The sequence below is a fragment of the Syngnathoides biaculeatus genome, chromosome 7 (assembly GCF_019802595.1).
Source record: "Syngnathoides biaculeatus isolate LvHL_M chromosome 7, ASM1980259v1, whole genome shotgun sequence".
In the NCBI taxonomy this organism is placed as follows: Eukaryota; Metazoa; Chordata; class Actinopteri; order Syngnathiformes; family Syngnathidae; genus Syngnathoides; species Syngnathoides biaculeatus.
The window spans coordinates 11,903,263-11,923,969 of NC_084646.1; the positions used below are offsets into that span (position 1 = coordinate 11,903,263).

The 20,707-nt window shown below is 41.0% G+C and overlaps 1 protein-coding gene across 3 annotated transcripts; it reads right to left on the reverse strand.

Annotated features, from left to right (window-relative positions):
• Positions 1–1,457: 1,457 nt before the first annotated feature.
• pias4a (protein inhibitor of activated STAT, 4a) lies at positions 1,458–18,519 on the reverse strand. 3 transcript variants are annotated; one of them, XM_061825618.1, is made up of 11 exons: positions 18,360–18,519; positions 15,529–15,910; positions 9,701–9,785; positions 9,568–9,609; positions 9,333–9,423; positions 8,965–9,093; positions 8,758–8,863; positions 8,603–8,676; positions 7,842–8,002; positions 6,195–6,346; positions 1,458–3,379 (listed from the first exon to the last, which is right to left on the reverse strand). In XM_061825618.1, the coding sequence occupies exons 1-11, from the start codon at positions 18,384–18,386 to the stop codon at positions 3,105–3,107; spliced, it is 1,524 nt and encodes a 507-aa protein (XP_061681602.1). In that variant the 5' UTR covers positions 18,387–18,519; the 3' UTR covers positions 1,458–3,104. The 3 variants fall into 3 exon arrangements, with proteins under 3 accessions (XP_061681602.1, XP_061681601.1, XP_061681603.1); XM_061825617.1 differs by lacking the exon at positions 18,360–18,519 and adding an exon at positions 18,078–18,353; XM_061825619.1 differs by lacking the exon at positions 18,360–18,519 and adding an exon at positions 17,554–17,653.
• Positions 18,520–20,707: the final 2,188 nt, after the last annotated feature.

Sequence of the window (20,707 nt, forward strand, 5' to 3'; positions counted from 1 at the left end):
ATATGAGTAGCGAAGATTTCTAGACTACGCTACAACAAATAATCCTTTCCAATACGCGTTTTGGCCTTTACAGCCACCGTAGTAATGCCATGAAATCACTCCATAATCAGTAGTGGGATTTTGGAGCTGTATTCGGTTACAATTACAAGTTTCCCTGTTGAAAATGTATTATTAATGCAACTATTTTTGCATTTCTTCAATCAATTATATTCCATTTTGATGAATTTTCTTCATTTTGAAAGAATGCATCAACAGGACGTTTGGATGTTTTGTTTCATGTGGATTGCTCATGATTTTGGAATCAACCACATTTATTTACACAAATAAACTGATCCTACAACACGGTGAAATGTAAATTGTAAAAAATTTAATATTTTAGTATACATATGTGTGTGTGTGTACAGCATGTGGAAAACATAATCCCTTGTTGACCTAATGACAAATTTTCAAAATTTAGACAATATCACTGGATATTACAACACAAATAAGTGAATGTTCCATAAAAAAATTATAAAGATGAACCTGTTCAAAGGTAAATATTCTTGTTCAAAGAGTTATCGTTTCATCCCAAACTAATAGATTTCTCCATAAGGTGGCGCTTCGAGTCATATTATGAAAAATGTCACGTTTGAGCCAGCCAATCACAATTCTTTTTAAGGACGTGAACAAAAAACGTTTTTCAAATGTATATAAATTTGTAATCATGGAAATTTGATAATATCCCAATAATGTAATCAGTACAATTACAATTTTGTAATTAAATTCCATCTAATTGAATGTAATTAGTAACTTACACTTTTATAAAAACATTTTGTAATGACAATTATATTTTTAAATGTGTATAGTTTTTCAATCACTCTCATACTTGTTTTGTAACATTAAAATTTTCTTAATATTACTTACCCTACCCCCCACCCTTCACAAAATTACAAATTGTAATATGCCATAATCAGATCTCTCATAATGGACTTCTTCATGATTTTTTTTTCCACAGAAATTCTTGCTACTCATTTTGCAACATTTCCCTTCAGTCAGTATTCTCACACTCCAGCTTTTTTTGTGCAATTTTCTATTTTAAATAAAACTGTATATTTTAATAAATGCAAGAAGGTCATGTTACGACTTAACTTTTTACTAACGTCTTCTTGTTCCATTTTAAAATTGTAAGGGGGTGATTTCACCATCCATTAAAACTGTCTCGATCACAGCAGACAACACCGAAGACAAGTTTTAAAGAACTTGACTTTTAATTCCATACATCAATAACAGCTGTCAGAATTCGATCATTCAATCGTACAATCGTATCCTCAAGCCGAGCATCTGGAATTGAACTACACACACCTTTTCAGTCCTCAGACATCAACACCATCACCACCACCACCATCAGGTATCCAACCCCTGCTTCTTCCCTTCTGGTTTTCGCCTGTCGGAACCGGAAGCAATTCGAGGCTTAATAATAAAATATCATTTAACTTTTATTGTCTTTTAATATGAACATATAAAAAAACAACAAAAACAAAAAACATTTACATCATGGATTGTACGCATCAGTCCATGCTACCTTATGCATTTACCGTAAGAGATGCCACAACATACTGTATAGTCAGAACCAGACGCTCTGCTCCTCACACCCCATATCCTCACCCCAAAACAACATCTGGCTCAGTTCCAGAGGCAAACCTGAACCCGGGGGGACTTCAAAGAACAACCTGGAGACAGACGACGACGACGTGGTGGTGAGAAAACGAGTCGGAAGACCAGATTTCACTCGACCGAAAACCAAAATCCAAGCCGCAAAGGTTGTCAACAAAGATTACCGTTTTAAGCGCAAACAAGACACCGACATTCGCTATTTCCTGGTCCTTGTACTGTGGCGAGTTTGGATGGATCATCATCACACAATGGCTTTATAGTCATAAACAAAATGCGTGCAAACGGCTCCAGCAAACCAAGTGATGGGTCCCAAAATGAAAACCGTCCCATCCCAGCGAATGGGAGGGCGTGACCTAAATCGCACTGGAGGATTGTGGGTAGACGACACGTTCCCACGTATTTACAGACACGTTGGATTAGTCATTTTAAACCCAGCGGAAAACAAAAGTCTCTGTGAAGCGGGGATGTCGATGATAAAACCGCGCGCAAAGATTCAATAACCGAACGAAGCGATAGGACAAATGCGGCGAGGGGAGAGAGGATAACAGCCTTTGTGAATAATTTAGAATGACTTCCGCGTCAAAGGGGAACAAACCGAGCCCTCGAGTGGCTTCTCGTCCGCTGGCTGTACAGCAACGGCTGTCGTACTTCGAGCGTTTCCTCGGAGCGGGATCTTAAAAGTCAGAAGCCAGATGGAACTGCATAGAAATAAAGAAATTTAAATATACATAAAGTCTCCAGTGTAAAATGGACGTCAGGACGTCTGTCCAATGCTTGTTCTGATCAGTCTGCTGAGTGTGTAATGACTGAGGTAGTTTTTTTCGTTTGTATTTTTTTTTTTCAATCTGAAAAGGGCAAAATAACTCAGGAAATGGAACGCACCACATATCTAGGCCATTGTTCTTTACTTTTAGATAATAGATCAAATCCTGACAAAGAAAGAAAGTCACTGGGAGAGGTTTGCGTCACGTTTAAATTATTCTTTTTGCCATTTGATTCCCCCCAACTTTGACGTTGCTTAGACAGCCCCTAATTCACCACAAACGTGCCGAAATTTCAAACGCACAGCAGCGTTAAGAGCCTATCCTTCCTTGTAAATATATAAAGACAAAGAAGTCTGTCAAGTGAAAGAATTGTAGGTGTTGATGGTGGAGGAGGAAGAGGGTTCGGGAGGAATCGATCATATGATGGTTAAGCCAAAACGGGTCGGGTCGGGTCGGCTTCCGGTGGTTGAGTCGAGTACAAACGGGGATCCTACCGACACTAGAGCTGGAGGTGTGTGCGTGTGTGGAGCTGCTAAAAGACTCTTTTGCTGCTAAAAGACTTAATGATGGAAGGTCACCGTCTAGTGTATTACTGCGCCGTGCTTTGAGCCCTCCTTAGTCTAGTCCACAAGGTGGGGTGGGGGTGAGGGGGATTGACGAGTAGCTGGAGGGGGAGGGGGTGGAGGGTCAGTACGCTGTGACCAAGTCCTTGTCGTAGTTGTATCGCCCTCGCTTGGGGGCTGGGCTGTCGGCGCTGTCCTCAGTGTCCTCGCTGTCTCCACCGGCCCCGCCCCCTTCCTCCTCAGAGGACGAGTCAAGAGTCAGATCCACCACCACGCCCCCCGGCGGCGCGGCGGGCCCTCCTGCCCCGACGACGGCCGGCGCCGCCGTGCCGCCGCCGGACTTGCCGGACAGGCTGGTGCTGCTGTGGGCCGGCGAGTGGCCGTTCGTCTCCGGAACACCTGGAATCAAGACGTGGAAGATTGAGGAAAAATGGGTGACTTGCAATCACACAAGTGACTAACCTCCACATTTCCCAGAATGCTCAAGAGGCCCATCGAATCATCAGTTTGCTCAACTCACATTGTAACAGTTATGATTACTACAATCGAAAGGCAAAATACATAGTAAGTACACCCAGAGAGTTGGGATTTTATCACTACTTCCCAACATACTTTTGTTTTTCCTCATCAATAACTGTCCATCAATGAACAAGAGGATGCAAACCAGCCTCATAAAAGTAGCAGTCTTTTTTTTAAACATTTTCCCCACATGGTTAACCCATTCGTGGGCAGCGTCCCAATTTTGGGACCTCATGATTTTCACCCATTGTATCCTTAAATATATCAAAATATTTCAGTGTTTTAATCTGAAGCCATAATTTGGTACCAGGAGAGGATAACTCCTCGGTCAAAGTTAGCACCGAGTTATTTCCCTTTCATTCCTTCCCAACATGGCTGCCTCAAGTACACATGGAGCGTTTTCCAAGAGAAGAAAGGTCAGTATGCAACCAAGTTTGTCTTCAAAATGTGAATCCATCAGTATTATTAATGGGTAAGCGTCGTTCTAGAATAATTAATAAATCTCTAGTATGTACCACAACACAGAATTGATAACATACCCGTCCCAGTTTTGGGATGTTGCCCGTGAGAGGGTACATCTTTTTTTCCCTTTGTTTTATTTGTTAAACGAAAAAGAAGTGTTATTTCCTTGATTGTGGCCTGTGAGGAGACTTTTATCTCAATAAGGCAAAAATTGCCACCCTGCCCATGAATGGGTTAAGTTCTTCATCACCAGACAAGTTCTGACGCCTTTAAAGGTTCAAGGTGATTATCAAATGGCGTCAAATTAGTTGAGGACGGGTTATTGTTCTCGAGCCAAAAGAACTGTTTTGACTTCAAAAGCTCGTTTCCTTTATCACAGAGGTCATTCAAAGCTGGCTATTGATCTTCCGTCTTTGATACTGGACACGCAGTTTTTTGACTGTTGTAGCGATTAGCGGTTTCCCTTTCAAAGCAAGAAATTGAATTGCGGTTTTATGCTTCTGATGAGCAATCAAAGTTGCTGACAGGACGAGTAAAGCTTTAAATAATTGTTTTCGCCTTTCTTTTAGTATTTAAACGATCAAACATGAAAATTTATACATTGGGCTCATTACTTTTTGATTCTATTATTGAAAATCAGTCTTTTCTTGTGTACAAACCATTTTTTTTAAACAAACCAATGTTTGCTCGATTTTGTTTTTTTGTTGCAAGCCAAAATTTGTCATAACTGAGCTTCTGATACGCTACTGCTCGCAAAGGTCTGCGGTAGGCCACAACTCCCATCCAGAAGCTCTCAAAACTACCAGACAAAAAAAAAAAGCTAATTTTCTGATTCTATTCCGCCATCTCAGTTATGAAAAAACTACACTTTCATTCCAATATGCCACCGCCACCTTGTTTATGAAAAAAGTGCAGCCTACTCTTTCATTTGTAAATGGAAGAGGTAACTACGACAGCATATACGTACAATTGCGCTCATAACTTTCCAGACCCGAGCAGAATTTGTAAAATATATAGATATTAATATGACTGATGACTGAACAACGACTAGTAATCTCTCTAAGATTATATTTTCTTTGATGCTTTTCTTAAATTCTTGGTATTTTAATTTGAAAATTAAAACTGTTCTGCCTGGCTCTCCGTGTTTTCTTTAAAGAATTGTACCAATCTTACCACTTCTGCCTGGGTAATCAAATCATGTCTTTTCATTTAATAAAAAGTAAGGCTGTGAATTTCAAACACGCAAGAAAAAGAATATTAAGAGTTCAAAGACATTGCTTGATTGATTTTTTTTTTTTTAGATTAACATCGCAAATATTTCACGTTATATGGGTAGAAGCAAAATCGCGTATTGTAAAAAAAAGGCATGATGCATAGGTAGAAGGGTTTTCCAGAGTATTAAGCTCAACTTTGGGGATGCGTATTCTATATGGGTGCACATTATACGTGATATTATGATAACACTATTCACAAAAGCTTTTCCCCATGGTGGGTCCAGCCAGAGAAGCCTTAGTGTGGGAACATTTATCCTAGGACCTTGTCTGTCTCATAATTCTTACACCGAAGAAACCTGTTGAGGAAAAAAAAAAAAAACACTGGCCAAACCAGTAAAATCATATCTGAAATAATGTAAATAAGTTTCCATTTCCCATACATTCGAAAAATATTTGTTTACTGACCATGCCTTACCTTTCTTCTCTTAGAGGAAAGAGAAAATCCCACCGGATCTGTCCATTATTCAGGTTTTTTTTTCCAGTCCCACTGATTCAATGTTCCGATAAACAAGTCACTAAATCGATTTCAAGCCACTAAAACGTTTCGTATCGTATGAAATGAACCGATACTGTCCTTGTATCAAACCGGCAAGCATAAATCACGATACGTATCAAATCGTCAAACTGAATCGTAAAACCCTTGTATGAAGTTACAATTTACAATTTATAAAACAAGTATATTTATTTTGATTATCATGATTTAGGGTGTTTTTTTTAATACAATACAACGATCTTTTCTTAATTGAAAATTGATCTTTTTGGGTGATCTGGACTGGTTTACAGTAATGGGATTTTAATTTATTTATTTTTTTTATTTGTGAACTCAAATATATGTTCCTAAATACATTGTATGTTTGCAGATAAATGCTGAAAACGTGCAGTCTGAGAACAATGTAGTGCTGAATTTTCACCTCGTGTGCATTTTGGGAAAAACTGCAATGTGCAACTGTTTCACGTACACATATCAACCATCGAGTATTCCGGCGTGTCGCTGCGCTCTCTTTCCTTTTCTTTCTCCTTGTCATCGCTGATAGGTCGCCAGGAGCCGTCCGTCAGGTACTCAATCTCCTCGATTTCCTCGCTCGTTTCTTTTAGGATCTCAGACAACAACCTGCAACACAAATGTGGTCATAACCGACGCCTCTTGAGAATGGATTCAATTCTGCAAAACTACATAACTTGTCATATCAGACTGTCGCAAGACAGTTTGGAGGATTTGACTTGTACATTTGTTGTATTTTTTTAGGTTTGTAGCATATTGTTTTAAAAACATTGGTTGACATTTTCACTGTTGTGACAGGATGGTTAGAGATCTTTGATATCTATTCTTAAATCTATAATCAGAGTAGGTGGTATATTGTGCTGTATTAATTTTTTTCAAAGTACCCCATTTTACCAGCCAGTATTTTGGTCTTTCAAGACCCATGAATATTGTTTGATTACAATATAAAGCAACGAATGAACCTACCATTAAAATACCACGTAAGCGTTATTTTAAAAACCTGTAGCGAATATAAGGTAGTCAAACAGATTATCAATCATTCGTACCGTAATTTCCGGTTTATAGACAGTGACTTTTTTCATGCGCTTTCAACCCCGCAGTTTATGCGGTGATCCGGCTAATGTATGCATTTTTTTCTAACGGCCGCAAAGGGGCACTCCAGCAGAAAAGGAAGAAGTGAGACGATGTGGCGAGGAAGTTACTTTTACTGGTATGTTTTTTTTTTTATTTAAACCAGCCCTGTTAGTGCTGTGCTAGCATGATGCTGTGTCTCAAGTGGTTTTTAGCAGTATGTTTTTTTTTTTTTTTTAAACCGGACCTGCAAGCGCCGCGCTAGCATCTTGTTGCTGTGTCTCAGTGATTTTTACCGGTAATTTTTTTTTTAACCGCCCTTGTTGGAACTGCGCTACCGTTGTGCTAGCGTGTTGCTGTGTCTCAGTGATTTTTATCTGTTTTTTTTTTTTTTTTTTTTAAATCGACCCTGTTAGTGCTGCACTAGCGTCTTGCTGTTGTTTCTCATTGATTTTTACCGGTATGTTTTTTTTAAGCTGGCCCTGTTAGTTAGCTTGCGTTACCCCCGCGCCAGCGCCGCACTAGCATGTTGCTGCTGTGTTACTGTCGTGTCACAGTGCTTTAGGTATGTTTTATTTTTAACCGACCCGGTTAGTGCCGCGCTAGCATTATCCCCGTGCCAGCGCCTCGCTAGTGTCTTGCTGCTGTGTTACTGCCCTGTCTCAACGTGATTTAGGTAAGTTTTATTTTTAACCGGCCCTTTTAGTGCTGTGCTACCATATAGCTCCCACGGCAGTTTTTTTTTTTTTTTTTCCTCAACAGCCCTATTCGTACAACCGTGTTGTTGCTATGTTAAGCTAAGCTAAAGAATTAAAATTTTGAAAACTCTTTTGTGTACCGTCTTTCTTTGTAAATATCTCGTGTTTCAATGTGGGTTTCAATTTGGGCACTTGCGGCATTTACACAGGTACGGCTTATAGATGTACCAAATGCCATTTCCTTTGCAATGTACTGGGTGAGGCTTATGAACAGGTGTGCTCTGTAGGCCGGAAATTACGGTAACATGATGAAGTAGTAGAGTGTATAAGCTTACCCGTCAATAGTGAGCAATTCAAAGGGTGCCGGTTTGTCACAGACGGGACAGGTCCATGTGGGCTTCTTCTCATTCATCTGCAGGAAGAAGACTGCGTCGAAGCACTGGAGATGGGCGCAGGTTAGGACTCGACATGGCACACCGATGCGCATCTTCACCAGCTGAGGAGAGAAGCACATTTGCAAGTACAGTGGAAACTCTGTTTATGGACAATTCTGTTTACAAACATGCTTCTTCTTCCGTCCGATCTTGTCCTATCCTTCTCTCACAGGATGTAGCAATATTTAATGTTTTATGGCAATAGATATGTAATGATTCATCCTGTTTACAATTTCTAGTGCTTAATCTTCGTTTCTCTCTGCTCTCTAGAAACTGTTCCGGTCCACTGATGGGCCCTGATTCTCAATAAACTTTAATTATTATACTAAGAAACCACAGCGTAACTTAAAAACTCCACTGTGACACAGTCAATCTGTTCTGGCATAATAAGGATACAGCACTTCCATTCTGTTTGACCTAACAGCAATGGTTTTGAAATGAAGTGTTTTTGTTTTGGAAATTTAGCCACCCTACTAGCCACATTATCGGCAGACAAATTTGGTGAGTGTTATGTTAATTAGTGCCAATATTTTACACAGCTCCCTCACAGGCTCTGTAAAGGCCAGACAACGTGGTTGTTTATGCTAATAAACAAAATACCCAACTATTTGTATACAAACACTGAAAAGTCACTTTTCCATTATCGAACAACAAATACTCACTGGACAAATGAGAGAAACCCTGAGGCCTGTTGTGGCAATCTCACTCTCTGGGTCAAAACGTAGCTTGTCTTGAACTACGAATGAATACATGAAAAAGTATGATGACCAACAATTTGGTGAGCTCTTTAATTTCAGAGTCACAGACGAACACTCACTGCGCTCACGGCAGCGCTCTGCACTCTCAACGGAGCATAGTTTGAGCTGGCTGAAGAGATCCGAGGCAGTGAACATCCTCACTAAATACACCGCCACAGAATATCGCTGAAAGCAGATGTTCAAAGGTCGCACGTACACAGAAAATTAATTGTAGAACGCAACTGTTTTGTTTTTTTTTTTAAAACAGGACATGTCCAGACAGCTACCTTGCCGAAGTTTCCCCAAGTGACGGTGACTCTGTTGGTGACGCTGGAGAGATGTAACCAGGGAGTGATGTTTACAGGGCGACAAGGACGGCGAGGTTCCACGCCGGGCTTGTTAGAGGGGTAGTAGCCCTGAAGAATAAATCAAAACTGCGATTTACTGCCTGGATTTTATGCAGGGCGCTCAAATACAGATTAAAATCAGCAGTTATCGCAGAAATCATTCTACCGCTGCAATATTAATGACCTGTTTTCCTGCAGCACAAAAGCACTTAATCTTTAATTTATGACAGAGGAACAGATTCTACAAGACCGTTTGGTTTTTAATTTTGTGATCAACGAGTCATGTTTCTATACTTTACTATACTCACCGGGACATGACAGTAAGACTGGTTGACTTTGACAGCGATGTTGGGAGGATACTGGTCCTCTTGAACCCCAATGGAATCTGTGTAGCATATTCTGCAGAACAGAAAAGGTTCCCAACATGACAATGTTTAGTTCTATGGACTGACAATTATTTTGATTAATAGTGATCATGAGTATGTTAAGTATGTTTCTGGAAATGACACCCAGAATGACAACGAGAGCAACAACACTTCTTACCTAAGCACCACCTGGATCGATCTAATTCCCGGGCGAATTTCACTGCAACAATGACAGACCACAAGTTACACCACAGGCTCAAAAAGCCATGTTTTACTAAAGAGGCCTGCTGGGAAACGCTCAAAATTCCTACCTTGCGTTTCTGATTTGGTCTGCTTGACTTGGTGTTAACTCAAATATGCACTGACTGTCTTGCAGTTTCTCATTATTCTGGGCAACTGTCGAAACAAATCAAACAGCAAGACATCAACATCAGTCATTCATTATAACTATTTCTGCAAACCTGGGCCACCCTGGGCAGGGGGTGGTTTCCCGATTTACTCAAGTGCAGATGGGGAGGGGCTTCTACATAGGGAAGTTTGGAATACAGCATTAACCCAACGGTCGGATAGACCATTCAGCAGAACAGACTGACAAAGCAAATCAGTTTCATGAATGCCAGCTCAACCCTTTGGTAGACCATGTTTTCAAAATTATTTAACACGTTTTATTATTGTCAAACCAAAAGATAGGCTGTTGGACCCTGCACAGGTTACTGTAGTACTTGTCCATATTTTTTTTGTATTTAAAAAAACAGCAAATACAAAAAAAAAAAAAAATACAGTGAATCATATGTGCCAAAATCTTTGAGCTGTGCATTTCTTACAAAATAAAATCTCTTCCTGTTTTTCCCCTTTATGCCTTTTAAAATTTTTACCATGAGGTGACATCTCGCACATTTGGTAGAGGCTCATATTTACAAATTGTTTATGGTTTACATAGTGCTGAACACATGATACAGAATGTAAAGTGAAGAAAAAAGCAGAAAAACAGTACATTAAAAGCCAGTTTCACACTGAACTGGTGCAAATTGTCACATCAGATTCCCAACAGTTACCCCTGTCTCTTTCAAGACAGGACCCACTGATGGCACCAACTGAGTCAAAATGGCAGCATTTCATCTGTTGCGCATCAATTTCTGGGTCAACAACCTACGCAAATCCTGTATCTCCCACATAGGACAGGACAGCAAGTCGGAGAAAGAGCCAGCAGAATGCCAGCTTGGTTGACCAAACCGAAAAAGGCTACAGTGCGCAAATGATGCTGACAGCACGTAATGCATGATCATCTGGGGAACGGGGGAATTGTATTTTTATTTATTTTTTTTAAAATCTGCAATATACATTGCAATGTGAAATAAAACAGTATCAGTGTTGGTAAAGTTAATCTTCTAGGCAAAATACTTCAGTTCTGTTAACTGTTACAAAAATGAATCAGTGCATAAATCCAATTTTGAACTAGGTTGACCGCGCCCAAAAAAATTGTTCATAACCCCCTCACCCCCAATATGTAGCTGACTGGCTATTAGACAAAACATACTGGCATTTCATTTCCTCATTGTTGCCACCCATTCAGTCTACGCTAGGAGCCTTCTGAGGTTTTCAACCTATAATCTCAAAAACGAGTAAAAATGTCGTTTGAATCGTTTTTTTTTTAACAAAGAAACTAAAAGCAGTACTTTTGTTCTTAATGTGCAAAAAAAAAAAAAAAATTAAACAGTACGACAGGAACGTTGCTGAAAGGGGATGAACTTTGCATGTCTCAGAGCTCTGATTGACTTTACGAACAAAATATATCTACTCTTACATTTCCCCAAAAAATCCATATTACCACGGTGTAAGATTACATTTTTAACACAAGGATTATGATACAGTTTTCCTGGTAATCATTTTTTTACAATTTTGTACGGTATTAGAAAACATTCAGTCCCACATATTCAGGGCCCTTGAACGTACCATGCGCAATCACCCAGCTGCCACACGACTGCCGAGTTTCATTATGAAAAGCGAAATAGGAACTATAGCAGGTGTGTAATCTTGAATCTCTCGAGCATGCCCAAAGACGTCCCCCTACTAATCACTTGAATATTACAGTTGATTTACTGTATATTACAGCTGAGTTGGGTAGCCATGTTATTCTCAAGAGTACTTTAGAATAATATGACAAGTCAAAGTAAGTTGCCTTGCAAATATTGACTTGAATGAGAAAGTGCTCAGTGAAAAAACAAGTCACTTGGAATGTCTGATTAAAAAAAAAAAAAAAACTGATGGGAGTCTATACATATCTGCAACCACTCCAACTTTTAAATGCCTAGAAACCAACAATACTTGCAGTGGGCCCAATAGAAACATTGGTTGCCCCCCCCCCCCCCAATTAAAGGGGAAATCCAGTGGCTTGCATTAACAATGGATCCAATAGGTCATGTAATATGTACTCTCTTTTGACAATGTGATGTTAAATCCTCTCTCATTTAATAGTGTTTTGAGAAGATTTTTAATCGACAATTACGAATTTTCAGGGGCGGTGCCATTTCCACAAGTCACATGACTTACGTGCGCGGATGTGACGTGTTACGTGGGGTTCCAAACACTCAATTACTTGATCGGGAAGACGGAGGAATACTTCCATACACAGCCGTGAGCGGCTCGGCTGATCGGGAAGATCAAGAGAATAGCACAGCTCCGGGACTCGGGGGAGCCGTGAGCTCGCTCCCCGAGCCCTGGAGCTCGCACGGCTTGGCCGCTCAGGAAGATGGAGGAATAATTCCACATATAGCCGTATTCCTCCCTCTTCCCGACCAACTGATACTGCTATTTCTTCATCAGATGAGGATAAATCAGCGCTGAGCATAAATGGTGTCCCATGCAATTGACCCTTTGTTGCAGCAGGTAACATCTGCGCACGCAGGTCATGTGACTCGCGAAAATGGCAGCGCCCCTGAAAATTCGCAATTGTTGAAAAAAATCTTCTCAAAGCACTATTAAATGAGAGGATTTAACATCACATTGTCAAAATACGGTACATATTATATGACCTATTGGATACATTGTTAAACCAAACCAGTGGATTTCCCTTTTAAATGACTGAAAAACTTGCTGGCTGACCCGACTTGATAATGCGTGTGTGTGTGTGCGCTGGCGAGAGAAATCATAATTCAAGACTACACTGCAAAACAAATCTGTTGTTTTTCAAATTCTGTAAACGTTTGACTGTCCACCCCCTCTCAAGAAATGCGTCACTTTTAATAGCCCCACGAAGGTTTGGGCGCAGTTGTGACCACCTTCTGCCCCTCTGATTGGTGAATTGGGAGTCAAATGACCCTAATTATCACTTTGGACTGGCGCAACGGCGCCTGAGGCGGAAGTCAATGGTGAAGTCTAAAAATAGATTGCTCGTGCAATAATGGATAAATTAAAGTAGCGAATGGCATGATGATGATTGTAACGGAGTACAAGTCCTGTTCATATTGAACACGATACATGCCACACACTGAGCAAAAAATAAATTGGAATACCCATAGTCTAAAATTCCATGAAATGAAAAAGGCCTAATTCTGTCAAATATTTTTCACAAATCCGTGACTGAGGTCTTCTCCTTCACTGTGTTAATTCATCAACCTCAACGATGTGGCACACCAAGATCCTTCGACAGCATGATTAATGTCCAGGTGTGCCCTCGGCTTCCCACAATAAAAGCCCAATAGAATATGCTGTGTGACTGTATTGGGGGAGTCTAAGCTTGTTAGAAAAAGTATCCGGTGTGACCAACATTTGCCTCAGAGTGCAACATATTTCTGGTAATGTTCTGGTTGAATATGGGCTGCAAAAATGCTGCTCCACTCTTCAATAACTGTGCAATGTTGCTAGACATTGGCAGGGACTGGCGCACACTGCCGTATAAACCAACTCGCGGAGCATTACAAACATCCTCATTGGAGGACGTGTGGTGATGATGCTGGCTGGCAATGTGAGAACTGTGATGGTTTCAGCCTGAGAATTGCATGCAGGTCCTTGCAATATGGATCAGTGCATTATCACACTGCACCATGGTGATAAGGTATAACTGGCACAACAATGGACTTGAGGATCTTGTCCAGTATTGCATTCAAAATACCATCAATCAAAAACCTGCGTTTGTTGTCCATAACGCACCGACCAATAGAGCTCGTGCACCTACGTGATAAAAAAAAAATCACGTGAATTTTGTTTACATCGCCATATTGCCGGTCAAGCTAAGCAAGCTAAGTCGATGTTTTCGCCGATCAGAAAGTGGACTGTTAATTCACTTCTGCTTGTCATGGACAACTGGATCTACACATGGATTTGGCGAGTAAGTCGTCGCGACTTACATGGAAAAGTTTGAAAGCGTAGAAATGTATGGACGCATACAAATACTTCGTTGCTGAATCTGTTCTCATTCAGGAATAAATCCCGCATAGTGACGTTTTTGACGGCTCGTGAACGCGGAAGTGTGTTCGGCGACACGTTGGCCTTTGCGGGAATCCATCGATCTTGTCAGCTAGTATAAATACCAATATTTAAATAAATGACCCCTGGTTTTACACAAACTCGCATTCATTGACTATGATTGGGGAAAAAAAAAAAAAAAAAAAGAGGACAGAGTTGTCTTCATGCAACTTACATGGAAGCGATTGCGGCCACACTTAACCTCTGCGACAGATTATTATTATTTTTTTTTAATACGCATTGCTCTCAAATGAGACAACTTGGCATTATAAATACTTCTTGGTAATTTGAGATTGAAAAGAATAATTCCTACCTGAAATGAAGCGATTGCTACACAGGCATGTGTGTATTTTGGTTGGGCACAATCCATCACGTTTAATTGACGAAATCCATCGATCTTTTCAGCTGGTATTCTATATTACGATCTATTTGAATATCTGTCTCGTCTGTTGTGACAACCAACACCACAAAAGGTGTATTGTAAATATTCTCCTCCGGTTCAATGTCTCCCACAATGTCGAGGAGCTCTGTTTGACCGGCAATATGGCGCCGTGAAAATGGTGATGTCACGTGCACGAGCTCTACTCGATAACCACGAACCCACCGATACCACACTCCACTTGAGTGACTATGCTGACATCAGGAAACCGATCTCCCACATGTTTCCAGTCTGTGCCATCTTCCCTGCACAGTGGAAACCAGGACTCAACCATGAAGAAAACACCCCTCCAAAGTGGAGGATGCCAGAGAATGAGAGCATTTAACCACTCAAGTCAGTTACGACCACAATCTGGAGTCAGGCAGGTGAAGATACTGGATGTGGAGGTCCGGCCGGTTTGGTTACATGTGGTCTGCGGTTGTGAGGCCGGTTTGATGTACTGCCGACTTTTCTGAAACACCTTTGGAGATGGCTTATGGGAGAGAACGGAACATTTGATTTAAAGGCAACATCTTTGGTTGAACTGACAATATATGACTGACCTTTGCAATAATCCTACTCTAATCAGCTTCTATTATGGCACACCTGTGAGGTTGATGGATTGGTTGAAGGAATAGTGCTCACAAACAGATTTAGACAGATCTGTAAACAATATTTAAAAGAAATGGGCCTTTTGTGTACATAATTTTAAGATATTTGAGTTCAGCTCAGGAAAAGGGGGAGCAAAAACAAGTGTTGCTTTTATATTTTGTTAGGAAGAGTTAAAAGAAAAAGCACATCAGTATAAATCCATCCAGCCATTTTCTTTTCCGCTCATCCTCACAAGGGTCATGGGGAGTGCTGGAACCTATCCCAGCTGTCAACGGGCAGGAGGCGGGGTACACCCTGAACTGGTTGCCAGCCAAACAGCCGCACTCAGAATCACACCTAGGGGCAATTTAGAGTGTCCAATTAATGTTGCATGTTTTTGGGATGTGGGAGGAAAACGGAGTGCCTGGAGAAAACCCACGCAGACACGGGGAGAACATGCAAAAACTCCACACAGGCGGGTCCGGGATTGAACCCGGGACCTCAGAACTGTGAGGCCAACGCTCTCAATCTGAGCCACCGTGCCGCCTCAGTATAAATCATTGATTAAAAAAGAATTAAAAATGGCAAATTGCGAAGTGGTAATTTGTATTTTTATGTGTTGCTAGCAGTTTAGTGTACATATAAGGGATCAACGTGCAGACTCACTGAGCTCCGTTGGCGGCAGCAGTGTTTCCAAAGTCTGATAGAAGGGCAGCGGCACCAGCTTGACCTCCGGCGCGGGGGTGGCCATTGGCTTAGAGATGCCGTTGAGGTATTCAACACCCTGAGAAGTGGCAGACGGAGCTGAGCTGAGCGACGAGTAGGAAACGGGGATGCCCTCCGGACGCCGTGCTGCCAGCCAGGTGGACGTTCTTGGGAAGCGTGACTCGTAGAGCTGTCGTACGTTCTTGAGCAGTTCGGGGCTGTACTCCGTCTGGACCAGCCTCAGCGCCCGGCCCACCAGGTCGTGCTTCAAACCGCTCTTGCTGCGACCCATGGAGGCCAGCAGCGTCTGCAGGTCGGAGACCCGAAAACTTTTGACCATGTTCTGGAATGAAAACAAAACGCAAGGAGATACATTACGTGACTGGTGGAAACAAAGAGTCCCTTGTGAAAGTAGCAAAATTGAGGCGACGACAGCGATTGCATTTGCACAAGTCGCTCATCAGACAAGGCTCTCCATTTTAAAAGGCACACACATAAAGTCAGATACTTCAATGTAGAACGTGAGGATTGCGATTCCAACTGGACAAAAACTATCTGCACTTCAAATGCACTTTAATTATTGTTGTTAAATAGTGCAGAAACAAAAATAATTGATTACATACTTAATGGCATAATGGATAGAATATTAGTATTCTAAAAATATTCAAATGGCTGGATCATTAATTGAAACTGTTATATTTTACTATTTTTTATGTCATCATGTTACCAGTGATGGCAAAAGAGGTAAATATGATAAATGATGACGACCACAGAACGAGAATATTAACTTAGTGCAATGTAGCACAGAAAGGAATGTTTTGTACTCATCAGTTTAGGGTGCTCTATGGAATATGGCCAAGTGGAAAATGATACATATTCATTATGTATCATGTAAAATTTGTTGTTGTATTATATCCACTTAACATCTTTAAACACTCGTATCCCAGTTATAAATGTGCAAATATTTAAAAAAAAAACTTTCCAACTACAGCCTCTGAAGTAAACAGCCCAATAATAGCACCAATTATTCCCAAGCGGGAACGGAGATGATGACTATAACCATTGGACCGAAATATGTAACTTAATGTGACAAAGTGTCCTGTACAATAAATCAACTATTATGCAAAACTATTTTAACCCAGAGATGCCGAAATAAATAGCATCTACCCACAATACAATTAAGTAACTTAAGCAGTAGCTTGCCAAATGTTTCCTCTCCATTTTGTAGTCTTCAGTGTATAGTAGCAAGTAGCAGTGGAACAACTAATTGACAAACAACTGTATTAAATGTATCAAAAACTATTTTGATAATTGATTAATCATTTACAGACCTTGTTTAACTTTAACATATCCAAATCAATTGGTAATTTTCTCAGATTCCTGTCGACCTCCAGGAAAACAGACAACCTTTGCGTTTAACCAAAATAAGAAATTAGCAACCACCAGCTTTTACTTTGGAAAACAGGAAACAATATTTTTGCCTATATTCTGACGAATGTTGCAGACCAAATCAGTAACTGAATCATAATCAACTTTCTTCAAGACTTATTTTGTTATTTTATCAGTTAAGTTTTTTTATTTTTTAAATCTAACATAAAAAATAATTGACAGTGATTAAAAAAACAGTTGTGCAGATTTTTACTGATCTTTATTGCAACTTTTTATACTATTCTTAAAATGCTACTTTTAACTGTTGCATTGCAAAATACGGAGCCAGGAAAAGAACATTTCTGTTTACATTAACTTAAACGGGCATATTTTCGACACGAATTTAAGTTCAACTAGCTCGACTGTATCATTAATGGTATACTGTGAATTCGACTGCTTTCATTTGCTCCGGGGTAAGAAGGTCGAATAACACAGACGTTTGGGATATTTATAGGTTTTCAACAAACGAGAACAATTGCACGGCCATGACAGCACCGGTAAACTGTTTGAATAACCACGATGACAAAAGGGGTAAACAATGCATTGAAAGGCACTCACTTGACGACTTAAACTCCACAGAAAATCACGCGAGACTAAATTTTCCACCCATATAACAAACAAGCCACTGTAATGCCTTTATATAACATTAAACGTTAGAAAAACTCCCCAAAAGGGTTGACATAAAGCTTTATTACGTTGTATATGGAGGCGGAACTTCAAATATTTGCTATTATACAATATGCAAACGATGTTGACAGGTAACATCGGCGTGCTAACTCGAATGCGGTACGAAAACAATGTGGATTTATGGAAGTTTAACAAGCTCTAAAAAAACAGCACACGGTTGTTCCATTAGACGAGAAAGGAGCGCTGTTAGTTCCATTTCCCTGCGCCGTCATTTAAACATTATCCACCGAAGCTGCCGGTTAGCTCCGCTGGAGGAAAACTGCTTTTTTCGGTCCTCAATCATGGCAACCGGACGTTTTGACAGGTGCACGGCTTGGCAAACGAAGCGTGCGCCACAAGAGATAATCTTATCTGAAAGCGAGCAGAGAAGTGAGAAAGTGTAATAGCGCAGACACCTCAAGTGCATCATGATGGCCATCATTCATTTTCGCCGTCTTCTTTTGGAGCCAGCGGCGTGATGCTACAAGCTAACCTTTCGTACTTGCTAAGTTGACTGGAAGAAAGCTACGTTAGCAACAGAGGCTAGTCGACCCTATTACGCCACGCTTGTGACACTACGCGCTTTTGAATCGTTTTCACACAAAGCCCCCGAGGTTCTCGGCGCCCGCTCCGGGTGTTCGACGCTAGTTCTCGCGCCCGGCTTCCCCTCAAAGCAAAGCGAATGAGGCTCTACTTGCCATCGCCTCCACCAGTTCGGCCGCCATCTTCACGCAGCAGTACCGCGAGAATCCCAGCCGACTGCTAGTCTTTCACCAATGGGGCGCTCAGCTCGCTTTGACTGACAGCCCGTTTCGGCCAATCACGGTGTGGCACTCGCCGTGACCCAGAGCGCTCCTTGCCAAATGGGCGGGGCCAACGTCTTTTAAAGTTACAGTATAACTTTTTTAAAAATCACTAAGAGACGGGTCTCCTTTCCGAATTAGGCCCCGATGTCCATTCGCGACCCGGCCCGTCGCAAAATTCGGGTATTCACAGCAATACGGGTTTATAATGTCGCGGTTTGCTCAAAGTTCGTCGCAGCTAGACTTGTAATCCGACGTGCGTGTGAAGCGCGGGATGCCAAGTGGATGGGGTCGCATGGTGTGACGGGATCCCGTCCGAGCTCAAAGATCCACTCCGGGCTGTGGAAATGTGGACTCGATGCTTTGTCTCGGGCTCGGCCGGCAAGCAAAGACCAAACACGTAATCATCAATGCGTCGTGCGCTCGTCAACACCAACACGTGTCACGGCGCGGCCGAACTCCAATTTCAAGCGCTATCATGTTTGTTGAAATAATGGATTCCGTTAGAAAATCGACCCCCCCCCCCTTCCGGCTCCTGTTGCTAATCCACTCCGGTTTTTGAAACAGCGTCCTGGGAAGGATACCCTCTCGAGCGTCGCTCATCAATTGATGAAATATGAATATCATGTCACGACCGCTTTGTTTTGCAGGGACTCCACGTTGCAAGACGTCAATAAAGGAACGCTCTTCTTTCTAGACCATGATGAAGTGCTTTGTGTACATTGCTTCATTAACATGCACACTTTTGCAAAGTTCGCTCACATCCCGAACCACTGAGTAATATTTTCACCCTATAGCTTGCTTTTAACAAAGGTTATTGCCCATAAAGATAAATACAGACTTGTCATTTTTACGACTGGCAAGTGCTTTAAATTGGCAGGAAAGTACATTTCATGTTCCACATTTCAGACAGAAGAGGGCAACATAGTATAATTTATCACAGGTTAAGAGAGGAATGCAGCTCGAACTCTGATCTGTGCGATCCATTTGACAATTTTCGTGCACTTAAAGGGGAATTCCGGTGCTTGCCATGAACAATGTATCCAATTGATCATGTAATATGTACTCTATTTTGACAATGTGAAAGAACCATCTGAATATTCAACATTACTTACAGCCACAGGTTCAAATCTGTATGGAAGTATTCCTCTGTCTTTCCAATCAACCGATAGGGCTATTTCTTCATCAGATGAGGATAAATCAGAGAAATCAGCACTGGGCACAATGTAATCGCGGCTTTGGCGCAGCACCTTACACGTCACATCCACGCACGTAAGTCATGTGACTTGCAAAAATGGCAGCACCCCTGAAAATTCACAATTGTCAATAAAAAAACTTCTCAAAACACTATTAAATGAGAGAGGATTTCACATCACATTGTCAAAATAGCGTACATATTACATGACCTATTGGATACATTATTAATCCAAATCGCCGGAATTCCCCTTTAAAGACGTGTTCAATACATTTTACTATTCTATATATAGTGCATCACAGAGAGGACACGAAGTGCTTTACATGGTTGAAATAGATCACAAACAGCTAAGATTTTTTTTTAACAGTTCACGGTTCAGTTAATAGAAGACCCCCCCCCTAAAAAAAAAACTCGGTAGTAAATACTTGGACCATTTGGCAAACTATATATAAATTGATATATACATTTGAAAAAATGCTTAATGAGGAAAAAGGGAATTCATTTCTAAAATGATAATGTAATTTATGAGTGCCCAATAAAGATACTTTAAAGGGGGGGGGGGTGACCAAACCCTTGAAACTGAAAGCTCTCTCTTGGGTAACTTCTGTAGTTAATCATTTAACCTTTATTTGTCCAGGTAGGGCAATTAAGAGATTCTCATCTCATCAGATTGCAAAGTAAAATAAAGCAACAGATAGGAAACGTAAATATGAATATGCATTGCTTTATTTCTGTAAATCTCTGCAAGTCCTTACATTTTCAAAGGATGACTTTTACAACATTTCAAGGAGATAACCGTGGTACCAGCCGCTCGTTGCTGAGCAGGCCCACAGGTTACTTGTGTGGTCATCGTGAGGCTCCCTGGTGTCCCAAAGGGCACCAAGTTGGTTCAGCGCTGAACTCAGGAAAATCGTTTCTGTCAAAATGATCTACACTCCAAAGATATTTAGTTGTCTTGTATTACCAATGTTCAGAATTTTGGGCAATGATTGGCTGTCTGGTACACGTGAGAACAACCTCCCGTCTTCTTCATACGTCTGGTCTGTGG

Bases quoted from the DNA above. Each gene is read 5' to 3' on its own strand.
- pias4a (XM_061825617.1), bottom strand. From the start codon at position 18,107: ATGAATGATGGCCATCATGATGCACTTGAG. The intron at 15,911-18,077 runs GTGTCTGCGCTA...TTTTCATTCCAG, and splicing joins GCCATCATGATGCACTTGAG to AACATGGTCAAAAGTTTTCG. The intron at 8,677-8,757 runs GTGAGTGTTCGT...ATTCATTCGTAG, and splicing joins AGAGCGCTGCCGTGAGCGCA to TTCAAGACAAGCTACGTTTT.